General features: G+C 41.8%; 2 protein-coding genes across 4 annotated transcripts in view; one reads left to right on the top strand and one right to left on the bottom strand.

Moving 5' to 3' along the window:
* The window catches only part of PIGC (phosphatidylinositol glycan anchor biosynthesis class C), an 87,136-nt gene extending 80,789 nt beyond the window's left edge, over positions 1–6,347 (top strand). The window contains exons 1-2 of one of the 3 annotated variants that reach the window (XM_023207170.1): positions 3,494–3,817; positions 4,968–6,347. In XM_023207170.1, the coding sequence (XP_023062938.1) occupies positions 5,183–6,076 (894 nt within the window). In that variant the 5' untranslated portion in view covers positions 3,494–3,817; positions 4,968–5,182 and the 3' untranslated portion in view covers positions 6,077–6,347. Of the gene's footprint in view, positions 3,818–4,944 lie in introns of those variants that run through there. The other 2 variants (XM_023207173.2, XM_023207171.2) reach the window with 2 other exon arrangements.
* Positions 1–16,211, bottom strand: part of C1H1orf105 (chromosome 1 C1orf105 homolog) — a 48,198-nt gene that overhangs the window by 21,103 nt on the left and 10,884 nt on the right. Inside the window, exon 2 of the mRNA XM_023207175.2 lies at positions 2,638–2,723. Coding sequence (XP_023062943.1) covers positions 2,638–2,723 — 86 coding nt within the window. The remainder of the gene's footprint in view (positions 1–2,637; positions 2,724–16,211) is intronic.

Here is a 16,211-nt window from a genome sequence, read left to right as displayed (position 1 = left end):
GTGTGTGGCACCATTCATGCCCCTGGCATCCAAGAAGTAGAAACTCAGAATGCTGGCAGTTTTGCCGGGAACACATCTCCTCTTTAATGAGGAAAGATTTCATTGTCCATTGTTCATTTAAAACAAAGGCATGTGGAAGGACTCTGATGTTCATGAGGCATTTCTTGTTTCATTTCTCCCCACACTTCCCTGGACCCTGTGAGACCAGAGATGGTGGGTCTGACATTAGTGCCCTCAGGGTCTTTGTCTTTGATATGGGAATAGGCTGTCTTGGACTTGTCACCCAAATGGATGAAGAGAGACCAGGAGGCCAGCTTAGAACTCCTTCAGCACACAATAATCTTATATAAACAGGACCTTAGTGTGACTTGAAGGGCTTTGGAGACTGACGATGAGGGTGGCTTTGAAATTGTTAGGCCAACCTGAGAGAGTCCTTGAAGGAAGTGGGTCAGTACAGGCACTTCTTATTACAGCCCAGCCGCACCTCCTCCAACTGCGCAGGTGTGTTTCCACTGCGCACAGCTAGAATTACTCTGAGCATATTTGGCTAAATGTTCCTTTATCTTTTTCAGACTGTTCTGCATTAGAACTCTTTGCTCAAGGGTATGTAATGCTTAAGGCACATTGAGAACTTTCTCCCAAAGTCTCAGTAAGGGGCTTTGCCAAAAATAAACAGCTTGGAACCCAGAGCTTTGTCCCACAGGAGGAGCTTTTAATCCTTAAGATCTGTTGATACTTAAACCATCCTTTTAAAAGACTTTACATTCCTGTCTTGTCCTCTTGAGAGTTCAGGGCACCTCAAAGGTGCTGTTTGGTCACCTTTGTTGTGAGGTAGGTCTATTACATTTTTCTAAACAAGAATTGAGATTGCTACCCCAATCCTCCCAGAACAGTGATGAGTAGAGCTTCACTGCCTGCCTAAGGTAATTTCTTCTTGTGTCCAGCTTAGGTTTGGCTGGCTGGAGGAAAAACTACCCACTCCCTTTCCAGTTGGCTGTCAACAGACTGTCTGCTCTGACCCTCCAGGACCTGGCTGTGAAATTGAACAGGTGCTGTGGAAGGCCAGTTGTATTCTGGGCCTACCCTTCTCCCTGATCTTCACCCTCTGCCAAAGGCTTATATAATTAGAGACCAAAGGAGCTGGGGGCAAGAGAGCCATGCACAAGGATATTTTGCTCTTGGCTGCTGGGGCAGGTCTAACGGACATGGGGGTAATATGGGATGGTGGGATATTACCCTATTAGATCAAACACTAGCAATTTCACATAAAACATCCAGATTTCTAGTACTGTTAGAAGACCCAGTGGATCTGGCCTCTGGACTCACATGCCTGCAGGTAACACTGCTGGGGTGCGGGTGGGCTGAAGTGGGGAGGTGATTTCCATTCACTGCAGTCCTATTTGGCCAGCTCTACTCATTATGCCCCTCATCTCACTGTCATGGGCCTGTGAGTTTGTGTCCCACCCTCAATTAAAATATGCTAGACCGTCCTTACTCATGCTGATCCATGTAGCATTAACAACTCTTAAGAAGCCCTCTATCACTTAGTACTTTTGTTTCTTAAATAGGCCTTTGAGTTTATTGAACCTCTGATAATCTGCTTTAGACATATTCAAAATTATGTAAAAGCAACACAACTGAATAATGAGCACTTGAAAGCACTTGTGAATTTTGTTCTGAAAATACATAAAACTGTACCTATTTACTGAGAATGTGATTTTTTTTTTAAAGTAGAGTAGACAAAGCAAAGGTATATGTTACTAAAGTGGGGATGTGGAGATAGTGATGGGAATTCGCTCATGAAGTCACTTATCCATGGGCAGGAGGGTACATGGTAGTTATCAACAGGAGGAGAAACTCTTCTTAGGGAGTGGCTTTTCTAACAAGCTGTTTCGCATGCCAAGGAGTGGATCCTTTTTTGTCTGTCATGTGCCTTTGGAATGGCCTCTATGCCTGCCTTTTCTTTGCCCTCCTTCTGGTTTCTTTCGTTCACCCCAACACTGCTTCACACCTACCCTTCTGTCCATGTCCCCTTTCCAGAGTGCGGTTTATCACTACACTTAGGAACCATTTCATCAAAAATGGAGAAGGAACATGGTAACCCAATAATTTCAAGAGACAGCTGAAATGCTCCCTAGACATGTAATTCCTGCAATTTTGAAAAATAGATGTATGTGTCACATAGTAGTCTGTCTGGAAGGAGTAGGACTAACAAGATTGTAGGAGGGTGCCTCAAAGTTACATACAGAGTTACTATTCTATAAAGATGGGAACTTACTGTTCTAGACTTTGATGGTAAAAATGTGAAAATTTCGGACTATAGCAGTGGAGAAAAGGTAAGGTGAGAAAGAGGATGGAGGTGTTTTCAGAGACAGTGTCTAGGGGCAAAATTATCTTATACTGTTGAGTGATAGAGGGAAATAATTTGAGATCTCATCTCCTCTAGCCAGGTCTATACTCAGTGATCAGAGTTTTGTCTCAGAAACCCAGAATATTTCTATTTTTAAAGCACTTGACTTGAGTTTCTCAATGGATCAAATGCGCCCTCTGATAATTGTATAATTATCATCCCTTAAGAAGAAATGATCTTCTGTGAGATGTTTCGTAAAACTTTTGCTTCAGTGGCTGAGAGGTTACCTTCTGGGGAGGCTGAGCACTAATGGCTTGTTTACGAGGCTGGCCTCACTAAGCCAAGGAATCTTGTCAAATTTTGCAACAGAAGCCTAGAGGGAAATAGAGAACATTTTACAGAATGTATCACACTTAAACATTGCTATCATTACGATGGCCAAGGTCAGCTAATAGCAGCCATATAGTGAACACTTTACAAAACATTTTTATATTATAATTATATTTGACTCTTTGACCATCCTATACAGTAGCCAAGTGCAAATAATGTCATCTCCATTTTACTGATGAAGAAATCCAAGGTCAGGTAGTGTGATTTGCCTTGAGTCACTGAGCTAGTAAATGGGTCATGTTTTCTGACTTTTGTATCCACTGTATCCCGTGTTTTACTACATCCCTTTGTTTATTATTTCCTTCGTTTATACATCCTTTAATATTTCCATGAACTCAGTTTAATTAGCAATCTTCTCCTCTCCTCTTTTAGGAGTTAAAGACCAAACTTTGAAGCTATGGACAACTGGATATTGATCTCTGTTCATCTACTTCCCAGGTGCCTGTCTTTGGACAAATTCAACTTATCTGAGCCTTAGATTTGTCCTCTTTGAGGGGGAAGATAATATAATCATTGTAAAGGTCAATGTACCAGAAAAGAGTTTCAAGAGAACAGCAATTTTTGTCTGTTTCATTCACGGCTGTATCATGAGCCCCCCCCCCCCCAAAAGGAGGGCTTGTTTCCTGCAGGCATTCAGTCAGTATCTGTGGAATGAACGCATGGATGCATGGGAAGTCCCAGCTGAGGGCCTGACTTAATAAAAGGAGCGCAACAAAAGCGGCCATTATCTCTCACCCACTGGCCCAGCCTCATTCCTTGTCCTCTCCTGCCTTACCCAGCCCTTCAGATGGCACATCCCATCTTTCAATAGGGGATTGCTGGAGATTTGCCTTCCCAGGCTCAGAGCATTCGGGTTTAGGCCAGTCTCCAGGAGAGGAGCCCGGAGGTCCTCTGAGCAGCCAGGAGGGGGCAGCAGCCACGTCACGATGGTTCCGGCTGGGGAAGGGTGCTCTCGCTGAGGAGATTGCGGCGGACCCGGAAGTGCAACGCCACAGTCGCAGCCCCTGCGCCCCGGAGCGGGAAAAAGGCTGGGTGCCGCCGTCCCCCAGCTGCGCGTCCCTAGGAACTCTCGGGCAGGTGGGTTCCGTGTAACCGTCAGTGTTTCCGGGGCTCCTTCTCCTCTGCTGTCTCCCGCAGGCTTAAGGCTGAGTGAGGGGTGGCGGCTGGAGTGGGAGGCCCGGAGAGTGAAGGCGCACCCCTGGGGTCACCCTACTCTACCTTACCCTCCCCTCCCCTCCCCTGTCCCCTCCCAGCCCCACTCTGCCGGCGGGCGCTGCCCTTTTGGGCGTCGCAGACCCTCCAGCCCCGGCGGCGGCCTTAAGATTCCCTGGCTGGGATCCCTGCTGCAGAGAGCGGGGTAACGGTGTCTAGCTTGCCAAGCAACACTTGTCGTGGTCTTCATGGAAGAAATAAAGTCGGGCAATATGATATGTTTTTTCCTCAAATTTGCCGGATGCCTGTGGTGTTTCAGACTCTTAGTTTTCTCATTGTGAAAAAGGGATGATTACCTTCCTCGATCCTCACAAGAGTTTCCTTGTTTTGAGTAGATTGATAGCTCTTTAAAGGATGCTAAGCTCAGCTAATGGAAGAAGAGTCTAGTTTCTTTGAGTCTTTGATTTTGGCTAAACAAACTGTAGAGCTCATACCTTTCTGTATGGTGCAGCTTACTATTGTCTTTGGATTGGTAACTTAAAAAATATAACATGCCTTTGACAACCAATAAAAGCTATGGATATTATCCCTATAAATTCACACAAATCCAGATAAAAGCATGCAATGTGATACACCAAAGGGGTATGTGAACCACTGAGTTAAGAACTGGTTTAGAGGGAGATACAATGTCAGACACAGGCTTTGGGATAAGACTTTGGTTTGAATCCTGGCTCTGCTCTGTTACCGTAGGGCAGTTACTTAAGCATCTTCAATCTCAGCTTTTTTACCAAAACAGGACTAATACTAACTTGCAAGGTTTTGAGGATTAAGTGAAAGAAGATACGTAAGGCACTTAGCACATAGTAGGCACTCAATAAGTGATAGCTAACAGATGTCTGTTATTATTCAAGGAATTATAATTTTCAAATCTGAAATGCAGTTTTAATGTCTCAATAAGGTGACTACCACATACATTTTGCTCAGACTTTTAGTAAACTGAGTTGATTTGACTTTAACTCAGTACTACTCTTGACCTTTCACAACTTTCGTAGGTTCACAGTCTCTCTTTTTCTAGGAACTTGGCTGTGTTGTCCTTCCTCAGAGACAAATTCATCTGTTGTAGGCCTAGCCTGGTTTGCTGCCTTTGAAAACAAGGAAAGGTTGATAGAACATCAACCACAGCATGGAATTTCCAGGGAGGTGTGATTTCAAAACTTCATAAAGAACAAGAACCACGTGGACTTCTGTGAGGGTGATGATTAAACTGGCCTGAGTTTGAATGAAAGGATAATGTGTGCCCAACCTGTAAATAGCACCAAGGAGGTCAAGTGGCAGAAGGTCTTGTATGAGCGACAGCCCTTTCCTGATAACTATGTGGACCGGCGATTCCTGGAAGAGCTCCGGAAAAACATCCATGCTCGGAAATACCAATATTGGGCTGTGGTATTTGAGTCCAGTGTGGTGATCCAGCAACTGTGCAGTGTTTGTGTTTTTGTGGTTATCTGGTGGTATATGGATGAGGGTCTTCTGGCCCCCCATTGGCTTTTTGGGACTGGCCTGGCTTCTTCACTGATTGGGTATGTTTTGTTTGATCTCATTGATGGAGGTGAAGGGCGGAAGAAGAGTGGGCAGACCCGGTGGGCTGACCTGAAGAGTGCCCTAGTCTTCATTACTTTCACTTACGGGTTTTCACCAGTGCTGAAGACCCTTACAGAGTCTGTCAGCACTGACACCATCTATGCCATGTCAGTCTTCATGCTGTTAGGCCACCTCATCTTTTTTGACTATGGTGCCAATGCTGCCATTGTATCTAGCACGCTATCCTTGAACATGGCCATCTTTGCTTCTGTATGCTTGGCTTCACGTCTTCCCCGGTCCCTGCATGCCTTCATCATGGTGACGTTTGCCATTCAGATTTTTGCCCTATGGCCCATGTTACAGAAGAAACTAAAGGCATGTACTCCCCGGAGCTATGTGGGGGTCACACTGCTCTTTGCATTTTCAGCCTTGGGAGGCCTACTGTCCATCAGTGCTGTGGGAGCCATACTCTTTGCCCTTCTGCTGATGTCTATCTCATGTCTCTGTCCATTCTACCTCATTCGCCTGCAGCTTTTTAAAGAAAACATTCATGGGCCTTGGGATGAAGCTGAAATCAAGGAAGACTTGTCCAGGTTCCTCAGTTAAATTAGGACATCCATTACGTTATTAAGGCAAGCTGATAGACTAGCCTCCTAACTAGTATAGAACTTAAAGACAGAGTTCCATTCTGGAAGCAGCATGTCATTGTGGTAAGAGAACAGAGATCAAAACAAAAAAGATGAACCAAAGGCTTGGGTGGTGCGGGTCCTTATCCTTTCCGTTATTTTGTGGATGAAAATACTTTCTGGGACCCTCTTGAATTACATGCTGTAACATATGAAGTGATGTGGTTTCTATTAAAAAAATAACATTCATCAAGTTGTCTCATGATTTTTACATAAACAGTAGGCAGAGGGGCATGAAGAGTGAAGAGTGTGTGTGTGTGTGTGTGTGTGTGTGTGTGTGTAAAGTCACCTCTCTCTACCCTTTTCAATGTGCTAATGCTGTTTTATTTATCTGGGGCTCAAATCCTAGAACACAAGGTGCTGTGTTCAGTTTTGTTGCCCAAGATCACAGAATTGGTTACCTAACCTTGACTCAGTTTCTACCTTGTTCTTAGGGAAGCATATACACAACTAATTACAAAGCAGAGTGTGATGTGTCATAATAAGCAGAATGCTAGGGGGAATTCAGAAGCTGGAGATAAATTTCAGCTGGAATAATTAGGAAATACTTATGAGAGGCAGTGACATTTGAGCTTAGTCTTGGAGGATAGGGAGACTTAAGTAGGCAAAAGATGGTTTTAGGGCAATGTGTTGAAGGCCTTTAGAGGCGAGGTAAGTAACGGAAGCAAGTGAAACTGGCATGCTTTGTGTGACTGATGGCAACTGTGAACAAATGGAGATGTCCAATGGAGACAGCTGCTACTGTGCTCCAACTGATAGTTTCTATTCACAGTTTGTGCCTAGCTTCAGACCCTTAGAATTCCAGATAGGATTCTAAAAGAAATCCCAGTAACTGTATATCTGATTTTTAATATGAAATCTGACTTGTAAATTCTGTCTCAAGTTTAAATTAATCAGGCTAAAAACACATTTGCAGCAACATAAGCTTACTACTGTACCACATCTGTCCTTAGCATGGGCACGATGATGGGACAATATTTGATGGCACTTCAGGGTTATGGGGACTTTTGGGAGGGGATATTGGGAAAAAGTCAGAATGGGAGGTTGAGTAGCAAATTCGAGGGCTGTGAATTTGGGCTCTATACTGTAGGTAGTGGGGAGCAATCCATTTTTGTCTAAGGAGGAAATAAATTATCACATCTTAGGCCACAACTGTTCTATGTCTCAGTTTTCATCTGTAAAGTGGGAATAAAAGTATCTACCTCTAGAATTGTGGTAAATGGGATATATGCAAAGTGCTTTGAAGAATGCCTGACACGAAGCACTATGTATTAGCATCAGCACTATGTAATAGCTAGTACTAATGTATTAGGTGTTGTTTAAGTTGACATGTAAGAAAACCTGAAGAGAGCAGAGACAAGGTGCCAAATGCAGCAGGCATCTCCCAGGATAGCTGGTTATTCCTGTGGTAATTCATTTGCGGCAAGTTTCTGTACTGTCCTTTTATCACTAGGAATTAACTTCAAATCAGAAATTTTGTCAAGGGAGTGGTATTACTAAAAAAATAATGTTTTTATTTATTTGAACATAAATTTCTCAAGAATGTCTGGGACATGACTTTGAACTAGTGTCTTCAGCTCTTCTCATGTCACATTCTTTTTCAGAGTTTTATTTGGGCAGATGAATATTGTGTTTTGTGATAAAAATTGGTGGTTTTCCATAAGGTCAATTGGACTGCTTTCTATATTCAAGGACACTAGCCAATGAGGAGAAAAGGGTTTCAGGGACTAACCTCTGGAGCCCAAAGCATCTGTCCACTGCCTGCTCCTGGTTTGGCCTCATGTCTCAATAGAGGCATGCCTCATAATTATTCTATAGTCCACATCAGGAACAGGGCTAGGTGTTGGTGGTTGAAGATAGTAAAGAGTTCTATGAAATTGTAGTTTTTGTTTATATGTATTAATACATGTGTATTATTTGAATGCATTTGTGATTGTTAACTTTAGAGAACTCAAGTAGCAACCGTGCATATTGGTGACCAGAAAGTTTCTCAAACTTTCAAGAATAGTTCCTTAGTGGGATGACAATATGGCTGCACTAACATTTTTCAGCTTTTCCCTGTCACACTGTATAGTATTTGGAGTCACTCAGTCCCTTATCTTACACAATGTGGTGGTTGTAGAAATTCATTGTGAAGGTGGTGGGAGATGGAGAGTTGTGGGATAGATGCAAGGATGAAGGGTGAGGCAGTAGACTTAATTTAGACAGAAAAGTGGTGGCTGTGGGGAGAAGGTTCTTACAGCTAGAATGAACAGTATGTGCCAGAGTGCACAGAACCTGATGCATCCTGGCAGTGGATAATAGCACAGGACAAATGGGCTGTAGTGAGGGACTGAAATCTGAGAGTGCTGAATACTTTGCATTATTGTATCCTGTAGTCAGTGGCAAGTTAAGGGGATTTTGAAAAGAGATGTTATAAAACTAGATAGATAAATCATATATAAGTGTGTATATGCAGACATGAACACACAAAGTGTGTATACCATTCACATATATGTGTACCAATATCTATATACAGGCATACCTTGGAGATACTGAAGTTCGGTTCCAGACCACTACAATAAAGCTAATATTACAGTAAAACAAGTCACATGAATTTTTTGGTTTTCCAATGTGTATAAAATTTATGCTTACATTGTAATAAAGTCTATAAAATGTGCAATCTCATTATGTCTAAAAAATATGCATGCCCTAATTTAAAAATGCTTTCTTGCTAAAAATGCTAACAATCATCTGAGCCTTCTGTGAATCAGAATCTTTTTGCTGGTGAGGGTCTTGCCTTGATATTGATGGCTGCTGACATAAGGATGCTAGGTGCTGAAGGCTGGGGTGGCTGTGGCAAAGTTTCTTAAGACAATAATGAAGTTTGCTGCTTCTTTCGACTCTTCCTTTCAAGAAAGATTTCTCTGTAGCGCATGATGCTGTTTGATAGCATTTTACTCACAGTAGAACATTTTTCAAAATTGGGTCAACCCTCTCACACCCTGCCATTGCTATATAACAATTGCATGTAATATTCTAAAAACATTGTTATTTCAACAAAAACAATGTTCACAGCATCTTCTTCAGAAGTAGATTTCATTTTGGGAAACAGTTTTCTTGCTACTCGTCGTAATCAGTTTCTCATCTCTTTAGTTCTATCATATGATTGCAGCAATTCAGTCACATCTTTACACGTCACTTCTAGTTCTCTTGCTATTTCCACCATATGTGCGGTTATTTGCTCCACTAAAGTCTTGAACCTCTCAAAGTAATTCATGAGGGTTGGAATCAACATCTTCCAAACTCCTGTTAATGTCAATATTTTGACCTCCTTTCACAAATTACAAATGTTCTTAATGGCAATGTCTAGATCCATCAGAGGAATCACTATGGCAGCTATAGCCTTACAAAATGTATTTCTTAAATAATAAGACTTGAAAGTCAAAATTACTCTGATCCATGGGCTTCAGAATGGATGTTGTGTTAGCAGGCATGGAAACAAATTTCGAATGAACAGTAATATTTTGAAAGGAATCTTTTTTTCTGAGCAAGAGGCTCTACACTGGGCTTAAAATACTCAGTATACCATGCTGTAAACAGATGTGCTGCTAGCCATGCTTTGTTGTTTCACTTAAAGAGCATGAGCAGAGTAGATTTAACATAATTTTCAAGGGCCCTGGGATTTTCAGAATGGTAAACGAGCATTGACATCAAGTCACCAACTGCATTAGCCCCTAACAGCAGAGTCAACCTGTCCTTTGAAGCCAGATACTGACTTCTCCTCTTTATCTATGAAAGTCCTAGATGACACCTTCCAATAGAAGGCTCTTTTATCTACATTGAATATCTGTTGTTGAGTGTAGCTACCTTTGTCAATGTTTTTTTTTTTAGTAGAAATAAATTGTTTTTGTTTCATTTTATTATATTATCATACTTTAAGTTCTAGGGTACATGTGCAGAATACGCAGGTTTGTTGCACAGGTATATATGTGCCATGTTGGTTTGCTGCAACCATCAACTCATCATTTGCATTAAGTATTTATCCTAATGCTATTTCTCCCCCAGCTCCCACCCCCCAACAGGCCCCAGTGTGTGATGTTCCCTGCCCTGTGTCCAAGTGTTCTCATTGTTCAATTCCCACCTATGAGTGAGAACATGTGGTGTTTGGTTTTCTGTCTTTGTGATAACTTCCTGAGAGTGATGGTTTCCAACTTCATCCACGTCCCTGCAAAGGACATGAACTCATCCTTTTTTATGGCTGCATGGTATTCTGCAGTGTATATGTACCACATTTTCTTAATCCAGTCTATCATTGATGGACATTCGGATTGGTTCCAAGTCTTCACTATTGTGAATGGTGCTGCAATAAACATACATGTGCATGTGTCTTTATAGTAGCATGATTTATAATCGTTTGGGTATATACCCAGTAGTGGGATCGCTGGGTCAAGTGATATTTCTAGCTCTAAATCCTTGAGGAATTGCCACGCCATCTTCCACAATGGTTGAACTAATTTACACTCCCATCAACAGTGTAAAAGCATTCTTATTTCTCCACATCCTCTCCAGCATGTTGTTTCCTGACTTTTTAATGATTGCCATTCTAACTGGTGTGAGCTGGTATCTCATTGTGGTTTTGATTTGCATTTCTCTGATGATCAGTGATGATGAGCATTTTTTCATGTGTCTGTTGGCTGCACAAATGTCTTCTTCTGAGAAGTGTCTGTTCGTATCCTTTGCCCACTTTTTGATGGGGTTGTTTGTTTTTCTTGTAAATTTGTTTAAGTTCTTTGTAGATTCTGGATATTAGCCCTCTGTCAGATGGGTAGATTGCAAAAATGTTCTCCCATTCTGTAGGTTGCCTGTTCACTATGATGGTAGTTTCTTTTGCCATGCAGAAGCGCTTAAGTTTAATTAGATCCCATTTGTCTATTTTGGCTTTTGTTGCCATTGCTTTTGGTGTTTTAGTCATGAAGTCCTTGCCCATGCCTATGTCCTGAATGGTATTGCATAGGTTTTCTTCTAGGGTTTTTATGGTTTTAGGTCTAACGTTTATGTTTTTAATCCATCTTGAATTAATTTTTGTATAAAGTGTAAGGAAGGGATCCAGTTTCAGCTTTCTAAATATGGCTAGCCAGTTTTCCCAGCACCATTTATTAAATAGGGAATCCTTTCCCCATTGCTTGTTTTGGCCTGGTTTGTCAAAGATCATATGGTTGTAGATGTGTGGTGTTATTTCTGAGGCCTCTGTTCTGTTCCATTGGTCTATATCTCTGTTTTGGTACCAGTACCATGCTGTTTTGGTTACTGTAGCCTTGTAGTATAGTTTGAAGTCAGGTAACGTGATGCCTCCAGCTTTGTTCTTTTGGCTTAGGATTGTCTTGGCAATGCGGGCTCTTTATTGGTTCCATATGAACTTTAAACTGTTTTTTTCCAATTCTGTGAAGAAAGTCATTGGTAGTTTGATGGGGATGGCATTGAATCTATAAACTATCTTGGGCAGTATGGCTATTTTCACAATATTGATTCTCCCTATCCGTGAGTATGGAATGTTCTTCCATTTGTTTGTGTCCTCTTTTATTTTGTTGAGCAGTGGTTTGTAGTTCTCCTTGAAGAGGTCCTTCACATCCCTTGTAAGTTGGATTCCTAGGTGTTTTATTCTCTCTGTAGTGATTGTGAATGGGAGTTCACTCATGATTTGGCTCTCTGTTTGTCTGTTATTGGTGTATAGGAATGCTTGTGATTTTTGCACACTGATTTTGTATCCTGAGACTTTGCTGAAGTTGCTTATCAGTTTAAGGAGATTTTGGGCTGAGACGATGGGGTTTTCTAAATATACAATCATGCCATCTGCAAACAGGGACAATTTTACTTCCCCCTTTCCTTTTCCCAATTGAATACCCTTTATTTTTATGTCCTGTCTGATTGCCCGGCCAGAACTTCCAACACTATGTTGAATAGGAGTGGTGAGAGAGGGCATCCTTGTCTTGTGCCAGTTTTCAATGGGAATGCTTCCAGTTTCTTCCCATTCAGTATGATATTGATTGTGGGTTTGTCATAATTAGCTCTTATTATTTTGAGATACATTCCATCAACACCTAGTTAATTGAGAGGTTTCAGCATGAAGGGCTGTTGAATTTTGTCAAAGACATTTTCTGCATTTATTGAGGTAACGATGTGGTTTTTGTCATTGGTTCTGTTTCGTTTATTGATTTGCATATGTTGAACCAGCCTTGCATCTCAGGAATGAAGCCAACTTGATCGTGGTGGATAAGCTTTTTGATATTCTGCTGGATTTGGTTTGCCAATATTTTATTGAGGATTTTTGCGTCGATGTTTATCAGGGATATTGGCCTAGAATTCACTTTTTTGTGTGTGTCTCTGCCAGGTTTTGGTATCAGGATGATGCTGGCCTCAAAAAATGAGTTAGGGAGGATTCTCTCTGTTTCTATTGATTGGAATACTTTCAGAAGGAATGGAACCAGCTCCTCTTTGTACCTCCGGTAGAATTTGGCTATGAATCTGTCTGGTCCTGGACTTTTTTTGGTTGGTAGGCTATTAATTATTGCCTCAATTTCAGAGCCTGTTATTGGTCTATTCAGAGATTCAGCTTCTTCCTGGTTTAGTCTTGGGATGGTGTATGCATCCAGGAATTTGTCCATTTCTTCTGGATTTTCTAGTTTATTTGCATAGAGGTGTTTATAGTATTCTCTGATGGTAGTTTCTATTTCTGTGGGATTGGTGGTGATATCCCCTGTATCATTTTTTATTGTGTCTATTTGATTCTTCTCTCTTTTCTTCTTTATTAGTCTTGCTAGTGGTCTATCAATTTTGTTGATCTTTTCAAAAAACCAGCTCCTGGATTCATTGATTTTTTGACGGGGTTTTTATGTCTCTATCTCCTTCAATTCTGCTCTCATCTTAGTTATTTCCTGCTTTCTGCTAGCTTTTGAATTTGTTTGCTCTTGCTTCTCTAGTTCTTTTAATTGTGATGTTAGGGTGTTGATTTTAGATCTTTTCCACTTTACTTGTGGGCATTTAGTGCTATAAATTTCTCTCTACACACTGCTTTAAATGTGTCCCAGAGATTCTAGTACGTTGTGTCTTTGTTCTCATTAGTTTCAAAGAACATCTTTATGTCTGCTTTCATTTTGTTATTTACCCAGTAGTCATTCAGGAGCAGGTTGTTCAGTTTCCATGTAGTTGTGTGGCTTTAAGTGAGTTTCTTAATCCTGGGTTCTAGTTTGATTGCACTGTGGTCTAAGAGACAGTTTGTTGTGATTTCTGTTTTTTACATTTGCTGAGGAGTGCTTTACTTCCAATTATGTGGTCAATTTTAGAATAAGTGCGATGTGGTGCTGAGAAGAATGTATACTCTGTTGATTTGGGGTGGAGAGTTCTCTAGATGTCTATTAGGTCTGCTTGGTGCAGAGCTGAGTTCAATCCTGGATATCCTTGTTAACTTTTTGTCTCATTGATCTGTCCATTATTGACAGTGGGTTGTTAAAGTCTCCCATTAATACTGTGTGGGAGTCTGAGTCTCTTTGTAGGTCTCTAGGGACTTGCTTTATGAATTTGGGTGCTCCTGTATAGAGTGCATATATATTTAGGATAGTTAGCTCTTCTTGTTGAATTGATCCCTTTACCATTATGTAATGGCCTTCTTTGTCTCTTTTGATTTTTGTTGATTTAAAGTCTGTTTTATCAGAGACTAGGATTGCAACCCCTGCTTTTTTTTTTTTTTTTTTTTTTTTGCTTTCCATTTGCTTGGTAGGTCTTCCTCCATCCTTTTCTTCTGAGCCTCTGTGTGTCTCTGCACATGAGATGGGTCTCCTGAATACAGCACATTGATGGGTCTTGACTCTTTCTCCAATTTTCCAGGCTGTGTCTTTTAGTTGCAGCATTTAGACCATTTACATTTAAGGTTAATATTGTTATGTGTGAATTTGATGCTGTCATTGTGATGTTAGCTGGATATTTTGCCTGTTAGTTGATGCAGTTTCTTCCTAGCATCGATGGTCTTTACAATTTGGCATGTTTTTGCAGTGACTGGTACTGATTGTTCCTTTCCATGTTCAGTGCATCCTTTAGCAGCTCTTGTAACACAGGCCTGGTGGTGATTAAATCTGTCAGCATTTGCTTGTCCATAAAGGATTTTATTTCTCCTTCACTTATGAATCTTAGTTTGGCTGGATATGAAATTCTGAGTTGAAAATTCTTTTAAGAATGTTGAATATTGACCCCCACTCTCTTCTGGCTTGTAGGGTTTCTACTGAGAGATCTGCTGTTAGTCTGATGTACTTCCCTTTATGGGTAACCCGACCTTTCTGTCTGGCTGCCCTTAACATTTTTTCCTTCATTTCAACATTGATAAATCTGACAATTATGTATCTTGGGGTTGCTCTTCTCAAGGAGTATCTTTGTGCTGTTCTCTGTATTTCCTGAATTTGAATGTTGGCCTGCCTTGCTAGGTTGGGGAAGTTTTCCTGGATAATATCCTGAAGAGTGTTTTCCAACTTGGTTCCATTCTCCCCATCGCTTTCAGGTATACCAATCAAACACAGATTTGGTCTTTTCACATAGTCCCATATTTCTTGGAGGCTTTGTTCGTTTCTTTTTACTCTTTTTTCTCTAAACTTGTCTTGCTTTATTTCATTAATTTGATGTTCAGTCACTGATACCCTTTCTTCCACTTGATCGAATTGGCTATTGAAGCTTGTGCATGCATCACGTAGTTCTCGTGCCATGGTTTTCAGCTCCATCAGGTCATTTAAGGTCTTCTCTACACTGTTTATTCTAGTTAGCCATTCCTCTAACCTCTTTTCAAGGTTTTTAGCTTCCTTGCGATTGGTTAGAACATGCTTCTTTAGCTCGGAGAAGTTCGTTATTACTGACCTTCTGAAGCCTACTTCTGTCAACTCATCAAAGTCATTCTCTGTTCAGCTTTGTTCCATTGCTGGCAAGGAGCTGCAATCCTTTGGAGGAGGAGAGGTGCTCTGGTTTTTAGAATTTTCAGCTTATCTGCCCTGGTTCCTCCCTATCTTTGTGGTTTTATTTACCTTTGGTGTTTGATGTTGGTGAACTACAGATCGGGTTTTGGTGTAGATGTCCTTTAGTTGATGTTGATGCTATTCCTTTTTGTTAGTTTTCCTTCTAACAGTTAGGTCCCTCAGCTGCAGGTCTATTGGAGTTTGCTGGAGGTCCACTCCAGACCCTGTTTGCCTGGGTATCACCAGTGGAGGCTGCAGAACAGCAAATACTGCAGAACAGCAAATATTGCTTCCTGATCCTTCCTCTGGAATCTTCGTCCCAGAGATGCACCCACCTGTATGAGGTGTCTCCCAGTTAGGCGACACAGGGGTCAGGGACCCACTTGAGGAGGCAGTCTGTCCATTCTCAGAGCTCAAATGTCATGCTGGGAGAACTACTACTCTCTTCAGAGTTGTCAGACAGGAACGATTAAACTTGCAGAAGTTGTCTGCTGGCTTTTGTTCAGCTATGTCCTGCCCACAGAGGTGGAGTCTACAGAGGCAGTAGGCCTTGCTGTGCTGCAGTGTCCTCCACCCTGTTTGAGCTTTCCAGTCGCTTTGTTTACCTACTCAAGCCTCAGCAATGGCGGACGCCCCTCCCCGAGCCAGGCTGCTGCCTCACAGTTCTATCTCAGACTGCTGCGCTAGCAGTGAGCAAGGCTCCGTGGGCGTGGGACCCGCCAAGCCAGGCATGGGAAAGAATCTCCTTGTCTGCCAGTTACTAAGAACTTGGGAAAAGCACAGTACTTGGGGCAGGAGTGTCCTGTTTTTCCAGATACAGTCTGTCATGACTTCCCTTGGCTAGGAAAGGGAAATTCCCAAACTTCTTGTGCTTCCCGGGTGAGGCGATGCCCCGCCCTGCTTTGACTCACCCTCCATGGGCTGTACCTACTGTACAACCAGGCCCAGTGAGATGAACCAGATACCACAGTTGGAAATGCAGAAATCACCTGTCTTCTGCATCGATCACTCTGGGAGCTACAGACTGGAGCTATTCCTATTTGGCCATCTTGGAATGGAAGCCTGCATCAATGTTCTTAGCCA

The sequence above is a fragment of the Piliocolobus tephrosceles genome, chromosome 1 (assembly GCF_002776525.5).
Source record: "Piliocolobus tephrosceles isolate RC106 chromosome 1, ASM277652v3, whole genome shotgun sequence".
NCBI classification, from domain to species: Eukaryota; Metazoa; Chordata; class Mammalia; order Primates; family Cercopithecidae; genus Piliocolobus; species Piliocolobus tephrosceles.
Note: the sequence above shows the minus strand (reverse complement) of the source record. Positions and strands in the feature narration are given on the sequence as shown.